Source organism: Carex rostrata, chromosome 32 (genome assembly GCF_964058835.1).
Source record: "Carex rostrata chromosome 32, lpCarRost1.2, whole genome shotgun sequence".
Lineage (NCBI taxonomy): Eukaryota > Viridiplantae > Streptophyta > Magnoliopsida > Poales > Cyperaceae > Carex > Carex rostrata.
Genome location: NC_135949.1, coordinates 4400452 through 4423716, shown reverse-complemented (window position 1 = coordinate 4423716; position 23265 = coordinate 4400452). Strand labels below are relative to the sequence as shown.

The window sequence follows — 23265 nt, the reverse complement described above, 5'->3', positions numbered from 1 at the left end:
TGTATTAATTTTCTTCTTTATTTTTTTAATGTGGAAACACCTTTCTACACGGATGTATAATTAAATATCCGTGTACCTCTCTTATTTTTTAATATTTTTTAATATTGAATGACCTTTCTACACGGATGTATAATTAAATATCAGTGTACCTCTCTTATTTTTTAATATTTTTTAATATTGAATGACCTTTCTACACGGATGTATAATTAAATATCCGTGTAGCTCTCTTATTTTTTAATATTTTTTAAATATATTATTTTATGTATTAATTTTCTTCTTTTTTTTTAATGTGGAAACACCTTTCTACACGGATGTATAATTAAATATCCGTGTAGCTCTCTTATTTTTTAATATTTTTTAAATATATTATTTTATGTATTAATTTTCTTCTTTATTTTTTTAATGTGGAAACACCTTTCTACACGGATGTATAATTAAAATCCGTGTACCCCTCTTATTTTTTAATATTTTTTTTATATTGAATGATCTTTGTACACGGATGTATAATTAAATATCCGTGTAGCTCTCTTATTTTTTAATATTTTTTTAATATATAATTTTATGTATTAATTTTCTTCTTTATTTTTTTAATTTGGAAAAACCTTTGTACACGGATAAATTTTAAAATGTCCGTGTATAATTGAACTACTTTTTTTTAAAAAAATTTTGCTTTTTTTTGGCTAGCCTCCAGTTTTGCCAGCCATTTAAAATCAGATCAATTCCAGAACAGAGAATTTCCAAAATAAGAATACCAAAACCGGTAAATTTTTGAAATTTCCAAATTATATAAAAAATTAATACAAAATTCATGTACACTGAATTATACAAAGATCATACAAATCCATATTCTGGTTTACAAAATTCTTTTATAAAAAAATCTGCCCACATACATCTAAAGTGATCTAACTGCTCCTTGGAGTAACTCTTTGAATCTGGTGAATACTACAAAAAATTCGAAACATGCAAGTTACAAAAATACGGCAACTACATCTCTGTTTTGCTTTATAGAAATAAATTATTGCAATTATAACAATGCAACTAATAAAACAAGTTTAGAGGAAATCAATATTAATTGTATGGACAAGTCAAGGCAAAACATATGAATTACATACCGGATATGCTGGTCATTTGAATTGTATGCTCTCAACAAAGTGAAACATAAAAATCATCGTGTAATAACCGCACTCCCAACCGCCAATCTGTTGCGGGCACTGATATTTACATTCAGCAGCCTATGTCAGAATGACAATAAATTTTTGAACCCAAAAATATGAAATTATAAAATTATAGTGTGCTCACCTCCTTCCAGAGCCCATTCATTTTATTTCTGCTCTTACCCGTGCTCTGCACTCCACCCTCTTTAAGATATTGCCGAAAAGCCCTTACAAAATTGAGTGACTGTAATTAGCAATTCCACAATTATAAAAAAAAAATCAAACCAAGTGATATTTAGATAACTTACTTAATTATAACAGTCATGACTCTTTTAGACTGCTGAGTGGTGATGGATTTGTCGGGCCGCCTTGAATCCATGACATAAATCGTATTTTCAAGTGGCACAATCACCAACAAACACCAGTGGGAGCTGTGGGGGGAGAAGAATTGTAGTACTTTAGCATAAAATTAGTGACATATATATTTCAGCATGTAATGGTGACACAACTGTTTGCTATGGTTCATTGTGTAATTGTTTAACTGAAAATATAAACAATTAAGGGTTACAAGTAACCTACTTTTGGTGGTATGGCAGGAGAAGAAATTTCTTTTGATCCCCACGAGCATGATGCATCGCTTTACGCAAGTAGTCGACACAATCATCCTCATACCATTCCAACATGTTTCCATTAATTCTGCCGGGGTCCAAAAGTGCACACAAGTTCACCTTACCTTTCGATGCGGTCTCACGGCATTTCTGGACTAGGAACCTGAAAAATCATCATTTTACATTAGAGTATATATATTTGAGTGCTATACACATGATATAAATAATTGATTGGTCACTAACATGAGGAAAACGGTGATGACTCCCACATCGAGCCATTTATCGCTTGACGAGGCGCTCTGTAGAAAGTCGTTGAATTCTGTGAAAGGCAGCACGACCTCCCTGCCATCGTGTAGAAACATACCGGGGGGGACACTGAAGGTAACAGCCGTCATGTCCTTGGGTGCCTTGATCAAGTGGGCGTGGAGAGTCTGCAACTGACCAGGCAAACGGCTAACCTCTTCTGCTGTGAGCCCCGTACGGTCTAGTGGCGCATCCACTGGCGCATCTACTGGCGCATCCACTGGCGCATCAGGCACTTCTGGCGCAACAGACACCAAGTATAATTCCATGTCCCGTACCGGTGACAACGCTTCATCCTCATTGATTGTCTCACCTCTTCGTATCTGTATCAAATGTTGTATATGTCTTTTTCAAGTATTTGAAAAGAATGATTTGAATAAGATATCCCATTAATTTGGAGTTTACGTACATTGTCCAAAATAATTTGATTTTTCGGCCATTGGACTGTCGAATAGCGGGCATCATCAAGCACCACCATTTCATCGACAGGGACAGGAAGAGGTATTCTCACAGCCCAATCCTGCGTGATCTTCTCAATCGCTACGCGGAGATAGTTGGGCCTCAACTGATCACCGGCTGCAGGAGGATATACAGTGCCCTTAGCAATGGTCAGAGGAGTAGTACCGAAATACATGACGAGGTCGCATGCTGTGGCCTCCTGCAATAATTATCAGCAATTAGTTGTCTTTAGAATGAAATAATATTGTCTAGCGAATTAACCGCGAGAATCAACAATACCTTTCGATTATGAACAAGTAGTGGTTACCTTTAGATTGTCCAAGCCGCCTATCACTTCGGTCCCGGATGCCTGACTGCTTCGCCGAATTCCCGGAGAAACGGGAGGTCGGTCCTCGGATGGCTGCCTAATTTGGTGCATTTGGTTCACCATCCTTGATTCCAGCTCAGTCAGCTTCTGGTTGTACTCCATTGAAAGCTCCTCGCGTACCTCCTGGCGCACCTGCGCCAACATTGATTCCATCTCGTCTTTGTTGACCTTGGCACGAGGTCTTCTCCGGGGTTTTGCTCCATTGAATTCCTCCTTCCAGCCCGTGTAGACCCCTCTGCCCCTAACTCGACCGGTGTGTTCTGGATTCGGGAGCGCCAAGGACAAGGAATCTTCTTGACTTGCGACAGTCCAGGCACCAGAATTGACCTCCTCCACCTCCAACTGTTAATTAAAAAATTGGTTATAACAAAACACTAAGTAATGTACACAGAGTTATGATTTTGTTTGAATGACACAGTTATAACAAAAGGCTCTTACCATTTTATGAGCAACGGGCTCCACGTCTTTTGGGAGTACTATCCGCCCCTCAAGGGTTACCTCAGATCTTCCCATGAGCCAATCTTGGCCCCTAGGATTTTTTATCTTAACCACGGGTGAGTCAGACTGTTGGTTTTTCAAAATAACTTTTGCCCATTCTTTCGACTTACCCTCGTAACCACCTGACCCTAATTTGTGCGGGTACTTGTTCATTTTGGCGATCTTCCTGCCCTTCTCACTTTTTTTCTTCGAACATCAAAGTAAATCCATTACTTAAGGAAGATGGGTACAGATTGAGAAAGAACAAAAACTAAGAGCATCTCCAATCCAGCAATTGAAATTAATTGCTAATTTGTGCGGTTATGAAATTAATTCCAACAATTGCTAAATAAGCAATAGCCGTACAACCCAGCAATTACAGAAATAATTGACGCATCAGCATAAGCAATCCATAAGCAATCACTGTTGGAGATGCTCTAATGAGTTACCTAAATTTACATACCTTGAATTCTTCTGTTTTCTTCAAAGCTTGGAACTCCTCCCACACCTCTTGTGTCAGCCAAGGATACACTGGCAACGGATCTTTCCCTTGATCCATGTAAACTGTTTTCAACCTGCTCTTGAATTGCTTCCAAGCTTCATTCATTATCTTCAAAGACACTCCCTTTATCTTGTCTTTTGGGTCGTCCACGATGTTCCACTGGTCCTGATTGACAACGAAACTACTGCATGTAAGTTCATCTACTCCAAAAAAAAAATTAGAATTGTTACGTACTTTACCTTCACAATGTTCCACCATTGGTCCTTGTCCTTCTTTTGATCAAACTCATCCCAGCGCTCGACCAGGATAGATGCATGTTTCTTCACCGTGGAGGCGCAAAAATTTGAGTACTTTGCCCGATTATCACCCGTCGCACAGCCGTTCTTGTGGAATTCGATTGGCAATATTTCCTTCTGCTCAGTGATCTTCTTGCACATTGTCGGACCTCTTTTCCTTTTTTCAGGCCTAGCCTGCGAGACCTCTTCTTCCATGACAGCTACATTCTCTCCTTCTACATTATCCATCACAGCTACATTCTCTACATTATCCTCACCTGAATGTGTCATCGTTCTTTCTATAATCTACCGAGCGAGCGAGAGGAGCTTAGAGGTTCACCAACTACAGGAGGACAGAGCGAAACACCAACAGTGGCAGCACCAAGAGAGAGGAACCACAGAAAGAGAGAGGAGGAGACGCGTGGGTTTAGGGTTAAGAGGAGACGAAGGGATTTTGAAAAGAAAGTGACCAGGCCGACCCAGCGCGCATTTTATTTCGCGCAAACCATTTATACACGGATATTTAATTAAACATCCGTGAAGGAAGACATTTCTAGACGGTTATTTCATTAATAATCCGTGTATAAATTCTATGCGTTCGCGGAAACAAATTCGCGCCTTGGGAAGTTCGAAATGTAAAGACATATTTTTATTTTTATTTTAAATTTTTAAACTTAATTTGCATCTAAACTCAAATATTTATAAATAATAAAATTTCAGAGTTTGAAGCGACGTCGTTCCGACTTCCATTAGATAATTATTTAAAAAGCACATTTTCAGTTTAAATAGCAAATCTTTTAACTTTCTACACGGATGTTTAAGTAAAAAACCGTTTAGAAATGATAGAGAATGTCTCCACGGATATTTCATTAAACGTCCGTGTGCAAATATTTATTAATTTAAAATTCTTAGAAGACGAAACGGCTCTTCAAAATTCTATATGAAACTAGTTCGATCAAGATATTTATATAAATTTTATTTGCAAGTAGAAATGGCCGAAGTCCCTCCGGCCGGCAGTGCTCACCCCTCAAATGTGCCGTGGCCATTGCCCTCCGGCTACGTCCCGCCCGAAGAGGTTGATGTTAATTTCGAACTCCCCCCCGGTTTCGAAGTCCCTCCTGGCTATCTCAGGCCTCCTCCCAACTACAGGAGGACATGGCCGTGGCCGCCTTCAAATGTGCCACGCCGAAGTCCAAGGGGGCATCCACCACCAAAGCCGTACATAAGGAGGGGCGATCGCTGGATCAGGCCAAAGAGCCCCTGGATTATGAGGAGGCCAGGGTCGCGCCAGGGCCTTTATGAAGGCATGTTTCATTAATTTAGCTATCTTTTTTTGTTTTCTTCTTCTGTATTTTGTTTAATCAGTTTTTTTTGTGTTATATGATGTATTAGCCAGGATCCTTTTTGATGTAATATATTTTGTTTAATTTAATCAACATTTTGTTTTCTATAAATTTTTCTTTTTTGTTAAATAAATGATGCTATCTAAATAATTAATAATGTTAATATGTTATAGATATAAATTAACGTGTTAAATTAAAGTGTTAAAATACCTTTCTACATGGATATTCAATTGAAGTGTTAAAATACCTTTATATTAATAATCTCATATTTATATTAATATTTAAGTAAAGATTCATAAAATATAAACAGACAAAATATAAAAAATTAAAATATAGACAAATGAAATATAAATTATTTAATATTAAAAATAAAAATAATCTATTTCTTGGTTTTATTTGAAGATTCATCTTTTTTGTCTTTATTGCTTTCTTGATCTTCTTCATTTTTTTTCTGCTTCTTCCTCGCCCTTCTCTTCTCCTCGTCTTCCTCTTCTCCTTCCTCCTCATCATCTTCTCCAGCAGCCTCTTCCTCTTCCTCCTCTTCCTCTCCCTCCTATTCTTCTTCATCGTCGTCTTCGTCATCATCTTCTTCTTCTTGGTCATCGTTCTCGCACCTAGGGCAGATCCATGAATTGTATCTCGGATCTCTGCTGCCTTGGTAAGTATTTGAGCAGACGCATAACGGGTGGTATGAGTCTTGACAGTGGTTGCAATGGAACAACCACTCATATTTTCCGACCTCTTGGCACACTGTGCACTGTATGCCTCCAGTGGGTAAGTCGTTTTGTGAGTCGTCTGAGTCTGAACCTTCAGTTTGCTGGAAGAACTCACTCTCAGAACTATTTGAATCGTTAGAGTTTGAGTAGTCACTGTTATTTTGTGAGTCATCGGATGAGTAGGGATCCATTTTTCCTGGGAACAAATTAAAGAAGTAAGTTCAAAAGAATTGTACAATTCAGATTGTTTTGTAATGGAGTTTCTCGGATTATATAGAATTATGAAGTTGTTTTGATCGTCTTCTCAGATAATTACATAGAAAGGCAACTATTCGAATTCCGCGCTTCAAAATAAATGCAACATTTTACAAGATTCATGCATAACGGACGTCTTAATTAAAATAACTATTTCTACACGGACGTTTGATTAAACGTCCGTGTACGATTCTTTCTAATAGTTTTGGTCAATAAATATGGCTCTAATTACTAAAGGGTTAGGGAATGAATATGGTGCCCTTTCAATTTTCTTTTATTTAATAGTCATAAGTTCCAACGATGCAAAAGCCTGCTCATAATTAATACATGTAAAAGAGTAAAAACTAATTAATAAAGAGTAGGGCTAAAAGTCCGTGTGGAATACCTTTCTACACGGATTTTTAGTTAAAAGTCTGTGTGAAAAACCTTTCCACACGGAGTTTTAATTAAAAATCCGTTTAGAAAGGTTTTCCAAACGGATTAAAGGTCCGTGTGGAAAACCTTTCTAAACGGATTTTTGTTGGTACTTACATAAATAATAAGTTGCCTTTATTTTTTTATTCTTAAATGATGCACTTAATATGTCAACTAGAAAAAAAACACTACATATAAACAATGATACGAAATCATAATATTGAACAACAGATCATACAAAACCATATTAAATAGTAAGAATAAATGCAAAATTTCATAATATGGAGCGTAGTTTCCTTTTCCAGTTTAAATAATAAATGTAAAAACTTAAGAATAAATGCAAAATGGCTGCGAACATTTAGAAAGGTTTTTAAACATTTTAAAATATTCAAAAAAAGAAATACAGAGCTAAAAGAGAGCTACACGGACATTTAACTACATGTCCGTGTAGAAAAGCAATTTGTCATTAAAACTCTTCTTAAGGGAAAAGGGGGCTGTTCGATGGGTTCTCTCACCATCGGTTCTGCTTATCAGATATCTATATTCATAAAATTTATATTTAAAAGGAATAAATAAACAAATAAAATGTAAAATACAAAAACACAGTAAAATATTATCGATCGGTTTACAGTCATCCAAAGATCTCATCAGTAATGCAAATAAACTATGCTTATCTATTCGGCTATTCATCTCTGAAATATTATAAAAGAAATAAATATTATAAATTGTTTTTTTCTGGAATATAAATATGAAATTGTTCACGGTTAAACGAAATAAATATTATACATTGGTTTTTTTTTTCCTTTTTTTCTTTTTTTCCACTGTTTGAACATTTTCCCATAGTCCTTCACTGTGGTCAGATCTCATGTAATTTGCTTCGTCTTGTTCTTCAGTAGTTGTTGCTATCTCAGCTTGCACATCGGCACAAAATGGAGGTATCTCATCGAACTGGTCGTACTCTTCTTCGTCGATTACGTTTTCTATCCCAACAATCCTTCTTTTTCCGGGTAAGACGATGCTCCACCTAGCATCACTCGGGTCAGTGACATAAAAGACTTGGGTTGCTTGCTTGGCGAGTATGAACGGATCATCAACATACCCGACTCTGTTAAAATCTACCAGTGTGAACCCGTCGTTATCAACTTTAACGCCACGGTCTTCGACCCATTGACACCGAAACAAGGGAATGCTGAGGTGAGCATTGTAAACGAGCTCCCAAATTTCTTCAATAACACCGTAATATGACTTTGATGCCATTACAGGCCGGGCATCCCCTGATCTACTGAATTCTTGAGACGTCGCCACCAACGTCACCCCACTATTTTGCATGGTGCTCTTATCACTTTGTAATTTAGTGTAAAATGTATATCCATTAATCTCGTATCCTTGGAATGTTCTAACAACCATTCGGGGTCCTTGGCCCAGCCATCTAACCGTTTCACTTACGGGCGACATTTCGGAGTGTGACTTCACTCTTTCTTTCAGCCATCCTATGAAACAACGGTTATGCTCGTCAGTAATCCACTTCTGACTTCTCGTGTAGTTCTGTTGTCGAAGGATTGCCATATGCTCATCTATATAGGGAGTGACATCTGCCATGTGCTGTAGTACAATAAAATGTGCCTTTAACAGTTCATCTCTATCAGCAACTATGACTTTCAACCCAATAGTCCCTACTCCTTGGAGCCTTCCCTCGTATCGAGATTTTGGAACGCCAATAGGACCAACACCGGTCATGTAGTTGGTGCAAAACTCAATCACCTCTTCCGTGGAATATCCTTCTACGATGCTACCTTCGGGCCGATGTCGGTTCCTTACGTAACTTTTCAAAATACCCATGAATCTCTCGAATGGATACATATACCGCAGGAACACGGGACCACAAATCTTAATTTCCCTCACAAGGTGAACAACAAGGTGAACCATAACATCGAAAAAAGATGGCGGAAAATACATCTCAAGATGGCAAAGAGTAACGACGACCTCCTTTTGCAGAGCGTCCAATTTTAGCGGGTCTATCACTTTGGAATTAATTGCATTGAAGAAAAAACAAAGCTTCGTGATGGCTTGTCGAACGGGCTTTGGTAAAATTCCCCGGATTGCAACAGGAATCATATGTGTCATTAAAACATGACAGTCGTGGGATTTCGGACCAATCAATTTCATGTCCTTCATCGACACAAGCTTCTTAATATTCGAAGAATACCCTGATGGGACTTTAATACTATGAAGGCATTTACAGAAGCTTGTTTTCTCGGTCTTCGACATTGTGCACATTGCGGGAGGTAGGTATGCCTTTTGCTTCCCTTTATCCTGCGGTGCAAGCTTGGGTCGTATTTTCATTTCCACCATGTCTTTTCGAGCATTGATACCATCTTTAGTCTTCCCCGGAATATTCAACAATGTGCCGATCAGACTGTTGCAGACATTTTTCTCAATATGCATGACATCTAGGCAGTGTCTCACTTCTAAATATTCCCAGTACGGTAGCTCCCAAAATATGGACTTCTTTTTCCAAATATTTTTCGGTGGTGCTTTGGCACGTTTTCCGAAAACAACTTTAAGATTTTTAACCAGCAGGAAGACACCCTTCCCGTCTAACGGACGACGTGCCACTCCAAGCTCAATGTTCCCGTTGAATTCTTTCTTCTTCTTACGGTATGGGTGATTAATAGGAAGAAACCTACGGTGCCCCATGAAAACATTCTTTTTACAATTTTTCAACCTCAGCACCTGCGTGTCATCTTCACAGATAGGGCACGCTTTTGCTCCTTTAGTACTATAGCCCGATAAATTTCCGTACGCGGGGAAATCGTTTATGGTGCAAAATACCATGGCCCGCAGCTCGAATTGCTCTTTGCCGTACGCATCCCACACCCGGACGCCATCCCTCCACAATTTTTGGAGGTCCTCAATTAATGGTGCGAGATATACATCTATGTCATTTCCGGGTTGTCTGGGTCCTTGGATTAGTAATGACATCATTATATACCTGCGTTTCATGCACAACCAAGGAGGAAGATTGTAGATGCATATAAGAACTGGCCAAGTACTGTGCCGACTGCTCATGCTTCCAAACGGACTCATTCCGTCTGTGCTCAACCCTAGCCTAAGGTTTCTTGATTCGCCACCAAATTCTGTGAAATCTCTATCAATGTTTCTCCACTGAGGAGAATCAGCTGGGTGTCTTAGTTTACCGTCCCTTTTGCGCTCGTCTTCATGCCAACGCAATAATTTCGCATCTTTGGGATTTGCAAATAACCGTTTGAATCTCGGTATTATCGGAAAATACCACACCGACTTAGCCGGAGCCCGACCCTTGTTTCCTTCATCGTTACCATCGTCAGTGTCCTGGTTCTTACGTCTGTACCGTGAAACACCACATTTAGGACAAACATGCATGGCCTCGTACTCTCCACGGTACAATACACAGTCATTCGGACAGGCATGTATTTTTTCGACCTTCAAGCCCATTGGACAGATCAACTTCTTCGCCTGATATATTGTACAGGGTAACTCGTTGTTATCTGGGAGCATTTCTCGTAAGAGCTCTAATAAGGACGTGAAACTCTTGTCGCTCCAACCATTGTCTGCTTTTAAGTTCAACAATTTCAACACAGCTGACAGTTTTGAAAATTTGGTACACCCGGGATATAACGGCCTTTTGGATTCATTAGACATATACTGAAATTTTTTATAATTTTTATCACTAATTTCATCTTCCACATCACGTAACATGTCTTCTGGATTTTCAATAAAATCGTATTCTGCATTTTCATCAATATTCACACAATCATCCTCGTTGTAATTAAGTTCAAGTAGATTATCAAAATTTTCGACATTCTCAAAATCATCGTTGGAATGAAGCTCAAAATTATCATCAACTTCTACATTAATATCAACATTGTCTTCCAAAACAAAATTTCTATTGGTAGCACTACATTCCCCAATTTTCTCACCATGCATAAACCAACACGTATATCTCTTCTGAAATCCCCGACAAATCAAATGAGCTCTAATTTCTTCCAAGTCCCCAAATCTTTTAAAATTGCTACAATCTCTACAAGGACACAAGATGTCGTTATCCTTTGTCTTCGCTCTATAACTCTCGGCACATTTTATGAACTCATCAACGCGAGCCAAATATTCTGCAGTATCACGTCGCAATTCGTACATCCAACTTCGATCCATCTGTAAATTAAATTAAAATAATGATTCCAATTAGTCATGGTGGTCGAGCAACATACATTGTTACAAATTCTTGGCTTACAAACGGGCCGGTTTACAATCGTAACCCACTCCTTGAATATTATGCCTCATATGTGAACACATTAATTAGCGGGATTTAATTAGTGTTTAAGAAAAATTCGACAGCATTTCCCCTTAACTCCCCAAGTATGCGTAAACCACATACTCGTAGGAGCAATAAGGAGAAATGCTGACGAATTTTTCTCAAACACTAATTAAATCCCGCTAATTAATGTGTTCACATCCTAAATGAGACACAATATTCAAAGAGCAGTCCCAAACGGGGGACTATCCAAAATTAATCCCTATTAGATTAATTTTGAACGGGCATGGACCTAAAAGCATCAATAGGTCGGTTATTGGACCACAATACACTAATTATTTACATTACCTTAACAGATCAAGCATGCATGCATTAATAAATAATTGACCTAAATAATTAAGCAATAATAAGTACCAGAAAATTAGCGAGAGAAAAGAGGAAGACTAACCCTAGCAAGATAGAGAGGAGAAATGCAAATGAACTTCAAAGATCTCAGCTTCGGTCTCGATCCTTCTGCGCAGAAATCAGACCAACAGAGAGAGAGAGAGAGTAATTGATCAAAACGGCGCTGGAAGAAGGCCTTTTTGTAACCCTAAACCTTTCTACACGGACATTTATCTATAAAGCCGTGTAGAAAGTCGAGAGAGCTACACGGACTTTTATATAAACAGCCGTGTATAATTATTTTTTAACTCTTTTTAATTAAAAGAAACAACCTTTTTTAATTCTACCTTTCTACACGGACATTTATCTATAAAGCCGTGTAGAAAGTCGAGAGAGCTACACGGACTTTTATATAAACAGCCGTGTATAATTATTTTTTAACTCTTTTTAATTAAAAGAAACAACCTTTTTTAATTCTACCTTTCTACACGGCTCTTTATTAAATGTCCGTTTAGCATTGTATTTTTTTTTGGTTTTTTTTTTTATGTTTTTCAGATAGCAAAACAAACAATTTCCAAAAAAGAGGAAGACATTTAAAATCCTGAATTCCAAAACATATATAGCAATTTGAACAAAAAATTCATGTACATTAATTTATACAAAAATTACAAATTCTTATTGAGCATTAATTACAAAAGTTAAATCCATATAAACTAAAAAATTCTATCAAGGACTGGAAGAGGTGGATATATGAAGGACCCTCAGAATCGGATGGAGAGTCAGATGAAGACGATCTCGTCCGACTCCCCACCCGGCTCTGGTCCTTCATCCGACTATCCGGCTCTGAAATTATCCTCCAAAAAAACTTTAGCGCACAAATCAGACCAATTAATTGGGGAAATGAAGCAATTCGCATGGGAATTCGAGATGTAGGTTATCAATTATATCGGACTGGTCATCTTATGAGCTCCAAAAACAGTAGGTCATCTTTATAGATTTGCGATCCGAAATAATTGATAAACCTAAATTTCCGCCCAATTGTTAACTGCGAGAGGGAGAGTACAGATTGATCAATATGTTCTAATAAAGAAAGAGTTCAATAAAGATTCATATGTAAACTAAAATTTCCATTAAGGACTGGAAGAGGGGATCCCCTCTTCCAGTCGTTAATGGATATTTTTAGTTTACAAGTGGGTGATTCTTTCCTTTTGGTGCCAGTAGGGTTTAGAGAGGGTAATATGAAGATACATATTTTAATAAAGAAAGAGCTAGCTGAAAATAAAAAGTTGGATAAAGGACCTTCAAAAAAAAGAGAAGAGGTGGATGAACAACCTTCAGAGTCGGATGAAGAGTCGAATGAAGAGTCGTCCGACTCTTCATTGGACTCTTCATCTGACACTTCGTCTGGCTCTGAAGGTCATTCATCCCTCCTCTTCCATTTTTTTTGAAGGTCTTCATCCCAACTCTTTATTCGATCAGCTCTTTCTTTATTAAAACATGATCTTCATATTACCCCCTCTGTAAATAATCAGATTACAGAGAGAGAGAGAATTGATCAAAACGGCGCTGGAAGGAGAAGGCCTTTTATATAACCAACTTGGTGCTCGAAAAGGCGCGCCCTTTTTTTTAAAACCCTAAAATAACCTTTCTACACGGCTTTTTATTAAACGTCCGTGCAGCTCTCTCAAGCTTTCTACACTGTTATTTAAACAAACATCCGTGTACAAGTTGGACATTTCTTCACGGTTCTTTAATTAAATATCCGTGTAGCTCTCTCAAGCTTTGTACACTGTTATTTAAACAGACATCCGTGTACAAGTTGGTCATTTCTTCACGGTTCTTTAATTAAATATCCGTGTAGCTCTATCAAGGATTTCTACACTGTTATTTAGACAATAAGCCGTGTACATTCCCTAATAAACGTCCGTGTAGCTCTCTCAAGGCTTTCTACACCGATTCTTTAATAAAAAACCGTGTAGAGATTTCACAGATATTCCGGGCACCCAAAAAATTACAATTTCGCCACGGTTTTTACGTAAAATTGTCAAATCCGTGTACAATGTGCAGTGTACAATGACCATTTTTGTAGTAGTGAACATTACCATTTAGCTTGTTAGTTGTTAATATATAATGAAACATTTTTTTTTGTTCTCAGTCACTCAGGAATAGACATTGTGCAGCAAAAAAAAAAACCAAAAACTCAGATAATTCCAGAAGGAACCCTAGCGAAACCTAGTCGATCCCCAACTGAATAATTTTCTCATTTCTCCATAAGAGTTTTTTTTGGCTTATATATGGCTTAGGTGAGCTCTTACACAGTGAATATAGGTGGGATACAGAGTCAATATGTTAGGTAGAGTTTATATTGGTGAAGTTCATTTGTGTCAGCCTTATGGGAAGTTGGTTTAGCTAGGTCTGTAATGGTTGATATTCCATTCTGTAATGGTTGCTACAGTCAAGTTGATATCAAAATTGGTACAATAATGGTTTTGAAATTGGTATGTAATTGTTTTCTTACAAATAAGGGTACTTACTGAGTGTTGGTCTGTAATGGTTGATATTCCATTCTATTTCATTTTCTTGGCTTATTTTGTAACAAGACAATTTTGATGCATTTGATATACTTGGAAAATTGTAAAGCTTTTTTATATGCATAATGACCTTAATTATCACATGTTTTTGTCTATACATTTTAATATGAAATATGTTGATTTCCACTAATATCTTATAATAATTAAATCAATCCATACCAATATATGTGATAATAATATATATTTTAGTAAATATGAGATTATAAGCCATCTAACTTAAATATATACTCTAAATTCTTTAATTGGATTTAAATAAGACAATACTTCTTTTCACTAAACTAGCTAAATGTTAGTCTTTATATGAGAGCAATATTTATTCCACATAAGGAATAATTTTTAATATTAATACTCATAACAAAATTTTCTATTATAGAGCAAAAGTTCACACAACCGGAGCACATATCAAATTATACGGATTGAGATGTTCATGCAATATTGCACATGGAAGATAAACATATCGCATGACATAAACATGCTTCATGTGTCTCCCTTGACATGTTTGAAGAAATATTTATGTTATTTAATTAAGTGTTTAAAGTCTTTTTTGGCGCATGTGATAAAAGTCCTCTATTTGAGTTACTTCTATATTATGTGCAATAATATTTAAACTATGATTGTTTTTAGTTTCCCTCCCCGAAACAGAAATTTATATTGGAAAATGAATTCAATTTTTTTAATGTATCCAATTAGTGGTAGATGGGAAATTAACTTTAATTTCGAAGTAGATATATAAAACAACAATCAAATTTTTATTTGATATTCATGATAATTTAAGTTAAAGTTCATTGAATATAAATGAGCGAAACAAAAAATAGCATTTATTTGTAGAACAGTAATATTGGAAAGTTGTGTTATGACAAAAGAAAGAAACTTCAATATGGTGCTTAGGAATTAAGCATACTAAGTCTTAAATTTAACTTTAAAATTCACATTATCCCTGGACATGCAATTCGAACAGAATAATAAATAAATAAATCAAATATAATTTTTTTCTCTGTCTTTGAAAATATGGTTTAGCTTGTGTTTCACATGATTAACATTCTTATTAAGATAGTGTCACTAAAAAATAATCCAACTATTATTTAATAAAAAGAAAAGAAGATGATTAAATCAACTAATGTTAGCCCTTAATTGTGAACCGTATGTATACATGCATTAATTGTGATATAAATGCCATTGGAATTTAATCACACATTTCTTGAAAAAAAAAAAGGGAAAAGAAAAATACAAAAGAATTTGATGGCCACAATAAACGCTTTTACTTTTGGTTTAGAAAATTTGACTTTCCTGTTTCTGTTAATAAATGCTAAATTCATTTAATCATATATTCGGTATTTAAAAAGCAAATCGATTGAAACCATTCCTCAAAATATATAGATCTTAATTTGCAAATTAGTGTTGTATAACCTAGCCTTCGGATCATCATGTCTTAAACAAATAGCATGCCATCGTCTACTAGATTCAATTTAATATGAAATCCATTATAATAGATCAACTGATTAACGTAGCAACAATTTGTATCAAAAGATAAAAAGGACAGCATCACATATTACAAAAATATTATTTCAGAATACAACTTTTGCCATCCAATATAATTTATTAATCAGGATCCACTCCCGATAGATAATAATATATATTTAAACTAAGATTATTTTTTTAGTTTCCTTCCCGGAAACTAAAATTTATATTGGAGAACGAATTCAATTTTTTAAATTTATCCAATTATTTTATGTTTTGTATTCATAATAATTTAATTTAAAATTCATTGAATATAAATGACCGAAACAAAAAATAGCATTTATGCAATTATCTCTGAACATGTAATTTGAACCGAAAAATAAATAAAAATCCAAAAATAACATTTTTCTTTGTCTTTAAAAATATGGTCTAGCTAGCTTGTGTTTCACATTATTAATATTCTTAGTAAGATAGCTAGTGCCACTAAAATTTATCCAACTATTACCTAAAAAAAGGAAGATGATTAATTCAACTAAAGTATTCACCTTGTGTTGGGAACCATAGATATACAATACAGGTGTTGTGATGTACGTAAATGCTAGCCATTGGAATTATATCACACTTTTCTTAAAAAAAAGAATAACAGCATACTGATGGAATACGCAATATCATCAACTAGTAAACAGTGAGCATTTTTCATACTTTCACACCCTTCTTCTCACAACCATAAACTTTATAACAGTAGTGAGCAAATGAAACAAAAGGCATATTACAAAAACTTTATAACAGTAGTGAGGAAAAAGTATACTGTGCCTTTACCCAGTTCCTGACTAGCATGTAATAACCAAACAAAAACACACAGTTTTGACAGCATTCTTCACTTGGTCAAATGACGGCCTCTTTTTCCTCATCTGTTTAGTCAAGAAAGAAATCAATGTCAAAACAAGTTAGGGAAAAAAAATAAAGAGGTTTAATCAAAAAGAATATAAATAGAATATTAAAACAGCATGTTTAAATTAAACTCCAAACCTTATTGGAAGGGTTTCTTCATCCTCAGCTGTTAAATAAAAAAGAACAGTAAATCATTGGCAACAAAATTAAACTCAATATGAAATGAAATTAGAATTAGTTAAAGAAAGAAATGGCAGCTACAATATGTACCTGGTTGATAACATAACATTTCCTCTTGTAACTTTGAGCAACATTTAGCTGTGTTGGCACAACATTAGGCAAACCGCCACGACCGCTGCCCCCCCCCTCCTCAGCAACAGGTACAGTGTCGACTCTGGCAACATTAATTTATCATATATTTTTATGTTTGCTCAAAAGCCCTATAATAAAAAAAATAAGGGGCTAAATTGTAAAGACAGAACTTCAACATTACCGTTCTCGATGTTGTAATTAGCAAGTGTGCAGTCATCCTCAAATCGCTTCCTGGCATACATCAGCAGGCTCTAGTCACTTATTGGGATCCCTACAACAAAGATCAGATTATTCAAACTAACATTCGTACTTGAATATTTATATCTGATTTTATTTCAGATATATTGAGAACTGAAAAGAAGAGCATGTGTGTAGTCTTAACAAGAAATCAGAGTATGAATAGTCGTAATTAGCACAGATTATCAAGAAATCAGAGTATCGATAGTCTTAATCAGAGTATCAAGAAATCAGAGTATGGACTTAAAGTGTATATTATTGCATCATTACATATCCCATGATCTCTGAAGGTAAAGAATCAACCTAGGTTAATTCAAACCAAGAAGCCATACCGCTCTAGTGTTCTTACTGATTAAATAAAATCAGAGTTTAAACCAATTGTTAGAATCAGAGAGACACCTTTATGACTAAAAAAAGTCATTTAAGGGAAATAATACCATCAGTTGATCTGAATAATGCACATTATATTTCAAGGTTTAACAGCAAGATATAATCATGAAACAGAACAACTTCAGAGCAGAAACAGAATCAGAACAATCAAATAAACTAACAAATATCACCGAATCTATCAATAAATTCAAATATTCCATGGAGCATAGACTAGATTAATCAATACATCTTGCAAATGCAAAAAACACAGAAAATGTAAGAAATGGTTACATATACCTAGCCTTTCTTGGATCTTGGACTTGACTATTTTGATTGTGTCAGTTTTCTCAACCTCAAGCGCGATTGTATCTTTGTTTCTTACGAAGATCTGCATTTTTTCCTCTTGGTTGTTTCTTGGATCGCTCTGTCCTAGAGAGAAACAGTGAAGTGAACTACCTGACTTGACTATTTTGATCCTGTCGGTTTTCTCGACCTCAACCTTGATCGTCTTCCCAGTTAGGTTTTTCACGAAAATATGCATTTTTCTCTCTTTTTTGTTTCTTGGTTCGTTCTCTCCAGGAAAAGAAACCGGGAAGTGAGCTAGTGAGCTAGTGAGCTGAAGAGTACTAATTAATGTTATATATAGGGATCCGAGGGTTTTCTGTTTTTTAACATACTGAAATGATGCGGGCCCCATAATTCAGTGGATGTATTGATCTCAAATTGATCACACTTACTCCAGCTTTGGCATCATGAGGGCTAAGTGTAACAGTTCTCTGATAACACTTTGTGGCCCTCTGTCTGTCGCCTGCCACCTGTTTGTAAAAATGCCCCAGAGAACGAAATACATGAGCATAATTGATAAGATAGAGATGAGAGGAAGTAACGAGAGAGATTATAGTGACTGGAAAGGTTGGTTGGATCGGCGTCAAGATCTGGTCTCGGAGGATACATGCGTCACTCCGGTCTCACTAATTATTCCGGTTTATTAATTCTAATTATGATAATCCCACCAGGTCAAACTACAAATAATTTAACGGTTTAAATATGTTATTTCCAATTCATTGGGTGTGCAGGTACTGGAGCTGGAGCTGATGGATGCGTGAAGCGGCTCCACCAAAGCGGGAGGTATCGGTTGATTGTAAGTTAGTACGCGTGATTCGTACTTAGCATTTTAATTAATAATTTAATTATTTTTTTCATCTTGCGGAATTTATCAAATAATTTTTTTATAATCAAAATCATATTTTTAAATGAGAAAGGGGAAGAAGTACTTAGCATTTTAATAATTAAATTTTTTTTTTTCATCTTGCGGAATTTATCAAATAATTTTTTTATAATCAAAATCATATTTTTAAATGAGAAAGGGAAAGAAATGCGATTTTTTTTATAAATCATAATTAATTAAATCAAATTTAGCAAATCATAATGATTGGTTTTTTTTCTTCTGAAAAAGCATAAAGACTGAATGGCCATTTCGGTCTCCACATTTACTTTTTTCTAGACCGAATTGGCTATTCAGTCCCCACATGCAATTGATTTAATATTATTTCATATTAAAAGAGTTAGTCGATTTACACTAAACCGCCTACAATTAATAATACTAAACTTGATGAATAAAATACCAAGTTTCTAATTAATGGAATAATTTGTCAAATAAAATTTGAAAGATGAAATAATATTTTTTTATAATCAAAATCACATTTTTAAATGAGAAAGGGAAGAAATGCGAATTTTTTTTATAAATCATAATTAATTAAATCAAATTTAGCAAATCATAATGATTGGTTTTTTTTTTTGAAAAAGCATGAAGACTGAATGGCCATTTCGGTCTCCACATTTACTTTTCTCCAGACCGAATTGGCTATTCAGTCCCCACATGCAATTGATTTAATATTATTTCATATTAAAAGAGTTAGTCGATTTACACTAAACCGCCTACAATTAATAATACTAAACTTGATGAATAAAATATCAAGTTTCTAATTAATTGAATAATTTATCAAATAAAATTTGAAAGATCACCAACTAGATTAAAAATAATAATAATTCTAACCATTATAAAATTGTACAATTAAGCAAAAGAAATTCAATTCAATAACGTATCTAACTAGTTTACCATATCTTAATGCAACTAAATATGTTAGGTATAAATAAATTAAATTCTACTTTTTGAAATACAAAAGTTTGAATTATACTTCAAAATTCATATTACTATTTTTTTTAACACACTTTATAACAAGTCAAATAAAATTTACATACAACGTTCTAGATTTTCAGTTTTCTACAAATTTAGTTTTATTTCTGTAAAGAAAGCCGAGCGCGAAAACCATGCATCTATAAAGAAGAGGCGATTGCTGTGCTTCTAGAGAGATGGCAAGCGAGGTACTACTTGCTATGGTCCTATGTACAGAGTACATTGGTATGCCATTTAAATTAATATATTCGTTTTAATCGTTAAGAATTGTTATTTTTATATTATTTTTGTCAGGGGTTTGAGCTTATTAATGGAGTGTTATGAAAATTTTATTTTGTTTTGGTATTTTGCATTCTTAAGTTTTTTCTATTTTTATATAATACCATTTGCATTGTCGAAAATAGTGTCCCAGCGGAGTATCGGATAGGATTTCCAATATTTTTTAGTCCCACAATATTTCCTTAAATCAGATAGCCACCATATATAAAAGAACCACACAACATGATTGTCGCCTTCCTTGAGGCAGTGCATTAGAAATGCATTTAGCAAAACAAACAACCTAAACTTGAGAACCTATAGTGCACGTCATGTGCACTCGGCCATTTTTTAATTTTGCGAGAAAATATTAATAGTTCTACTTAACCAAATCTAAACGTACTTTCTTAGAAATTCAGTGGGCCTTTAACTTTAATATTTGTACCAAAGCTGATCGGACGTTTCAGATCTAAAATCAAAATTTGAGTTAATTAACTTAGAGGATATGAATTCGTGGCAAGCACCGTAAATTTTATATTATTAATGGTTGAGTTTAAAAATTAATCATTAAGAATTGTTATTTTTATATTATTTTTCTCACGGGTTTGAGCTTATCAATGGAGTACTGTTATGTAAATTTTATTTTGTTTTTGGTATTTTGTATTCTTAAGTATTTTGTATTTTTATATAATACCATTTGCATGAAGTGGGGCACGTGTAACCATCTTCACAAATGTTTCTCCTACCGAATTATTTATCATAATTAATTAATACTCATTGTCACATAATTATATATTCGGTACAAGTTTTTGTGTCAATGTTGCATGGTGACACCTGTCTACATGTTTTGACACATCAAACTCCACTAACTTTTTTTTGGTGGCTGAAATTTCTTTTAGCAAATATAATTAGTTAATAACAAATGTTTTTGTCTGGCAAGTTTATATTTATGATGTAGGCATACTCATTAATTCAAGCTCATTTCAAGTGCTCTCGTTCTGTGTTGACTGCTTTTATGAATGCCATTGAGCTTAATTTCTAGTGACAGGTACAAATTTATGCGCGCAATTTTTTTGTAAAATTAACAGTTGACCCAAGTCTTTTAATTAGTCTGCAACGTACTCCAGTTGATGAATATCCTCTCAAGTATTATATTATAATTGGATCCCTTAATTTTGGTATTATAGCTTCTCCAATCTTTATTAGCTTGTAATGAGGATTAAAGCTTTAAAATTATTTCTAATTACATGTACTAAATTTTGACGTGCTATATATCTCCCACAAAGAGAAACATAGTTTAATCACCAATGCGTGCTATGTTAGACATTAAAATCACTGTTTTCTTTTGTCTAAATATTTATCTTAATTCTTTATTTGAGTTGTAATTTTTTTAGAATAAAATTGGGTTTTAGATTAGTCTGTGTAATGGCATTATATATAGAATGGTCAAACCGAGCATATCAGTGAACATAAATATGAAATTATATATAAACACTTCATAAAACATCAGAAATTAAATTATTTAAACATTGCCTTGTAACAATTTCCACCTTCAAAAGCAAAAAGCTATTATGTATTAAAATTTATAAAGAGAGCTGTCACGAATATGCAAAAGTACAAAAAAGTCCCTGTAATCTACGTAGTCTACGAAACAAAACAGAGGTATAGCTGAAACAAAACAGAGGATTATTGGAAGGAATTGCTTTCTTTTTGGGGACCCTTCGTGAATTCATCAGAGAGACCACCACTTAGAAAATATTGAAAACAAAAAGAGAAAAATGTTGGAAATAATGATTGGATTGTGGAAATTTTATAAGAGATCTAGAGGAGCAAGCTATTAACTAACTTCTCTTATATTCAAAGGAGATAACATCCTTTGTAGTACACAATTGCATTTCTGTTACTACGCGCATCACAACATATATGACCCTCTCATCTATTTATACTCCTACAATTTCTAGATAATTCATGTTGTTTCTTTTACCGACTTGACTAATGTCGGTTTGGATTAATCTAGAAATTAAAAGTAAGATACTCATATACATATCCGTCTAAATTTTTACTGGGTTATTGAAGTTGATGCTGCCAATTTGAACAAAGGGAGGGAGAAAAGGAAACAAAAAAAAATGATGAAGGAAAAAAATAGACAGAAGAGAAAAGAAAGAAGGGGTGTCGACAGTCTTTTTGCGGTGCTGACAAGAAGAAGACAGAGGTTAAGGGATGTATAAATGGTTTGTCCAAAGCTTTTGTATTGAAGCATTAATTCCTTCAATAATCAACGAACTACAACAAAGCAAGATTCTTCTCCAAAAGAGCATTTATAGTAAAAAAGTAAAAATAAAGAACGAAATGTCCAAATTAGAGTATACTAATGTGGAGGGTGCAAACCGCATTGCTCAGCACAGAGAGATGGCGAGCAAGGTGTGAGGAACAAGAACTGTGAGTGTGTGCGAGGCAGTAGCGCGGGTCCCTCATATTTTCATCCAAATTAAATTGAGCCAGTCCATGGCACTATTCATTGTTCAAAAAAAATCTAAAGAAAGGTACCTCGTTACAGAAAACTAAAGGCACACACATGTTTGCATATTTTTAAAGGTTCACATCCTTATCCCTCATATTTTCAAGTCTCCTCTAAATTAACAGTCCGCGTCAAAACTCAAACATTGAGATACTTAATTTAGCGCTAAATGCACATTATTGAGCTTGGGAGGGAATATTAATTTCGTTTTTCATTGGGTCATTCAATGATTACAAAAAACAGGGGTCTGATTATATATTTTTATTTTCTTTGTTCAAAAGCTGTACTGCTCGTTTTTTTTCCGAAGGTTGTCGGTCAATGGACACTGATACCCAATTTGCAAAAAACAGATGGAATGTACTGTGGCCTATCACCTATGGGCTTGTAACACGCCAAAGAAAGAAAAAAAAATGAAACGAAGTTAGGTGAGTGGCAAACTTGTAAATTTTGATAATAAAGATGTAGTGGATGCCAAGTGTCCATATGTTAATTTTTAGAACTTAAAAAGAAATTATATTATATATTCTTCTCAATTAATTGTTCAGTTAATATGTACTTACATGCACCTCTTATCCATTGCATTTTTAAAATAAACATAGCATTTAAAATACTAAGTTTTAAATTAAAATATTAATTGTCAAAATATTAAGTTTTAAATTAAAATATTATTACAATTAATTTTAAAATATCCAAAGTTAGAGTAACTTCTTCTTCCTTTTTTATTTCAATACTACAAAATTTATCAATCTATATTTGTCAAAGAATTTACAATATTATTTTCTTATTTAATCATTCTTATGTATTTGTAAAGTATTAATTTTTAACTATCAAAATTACAATGGTTCATAATATACATGTAAATCCATATTTTCATGTTTAAATGCATTTT

General features: G+C 34.6%; 1 protein-coding gene across 1 annotated transcript; it reads right to left on the bottom strand.

The window, feature by feature from the left end:
• Positions 1–7497: 7497 nt before the first annotated feature.
• LOC144548087 (uncharacterized) lies at positions 7498–10592 on the bottom strand. Its single transcript, XM_078296767.1, has one exon. It carries the CDS (start codon positions 10552–10554, stop codon positions 7654–7656), a length of 2901 nt encoding a protein of 966 aa, XP_078152893.1. The 5' UTR covers positions 10555–10592; the 3' UTR covers positions 7498–7653.
• Between the last annotated feature and the right edge of the window lie 12673 nt (positions 10593–23265).

Coding starts and splice junctions, on each gene's coding strand:
- LOC144548087 (XM_078296767.1), bottom strand. CDS start 10,554: ATGTCTAATGAATCCAAAAGGCCGTTATATCCCGGGTGTACCAAATTT.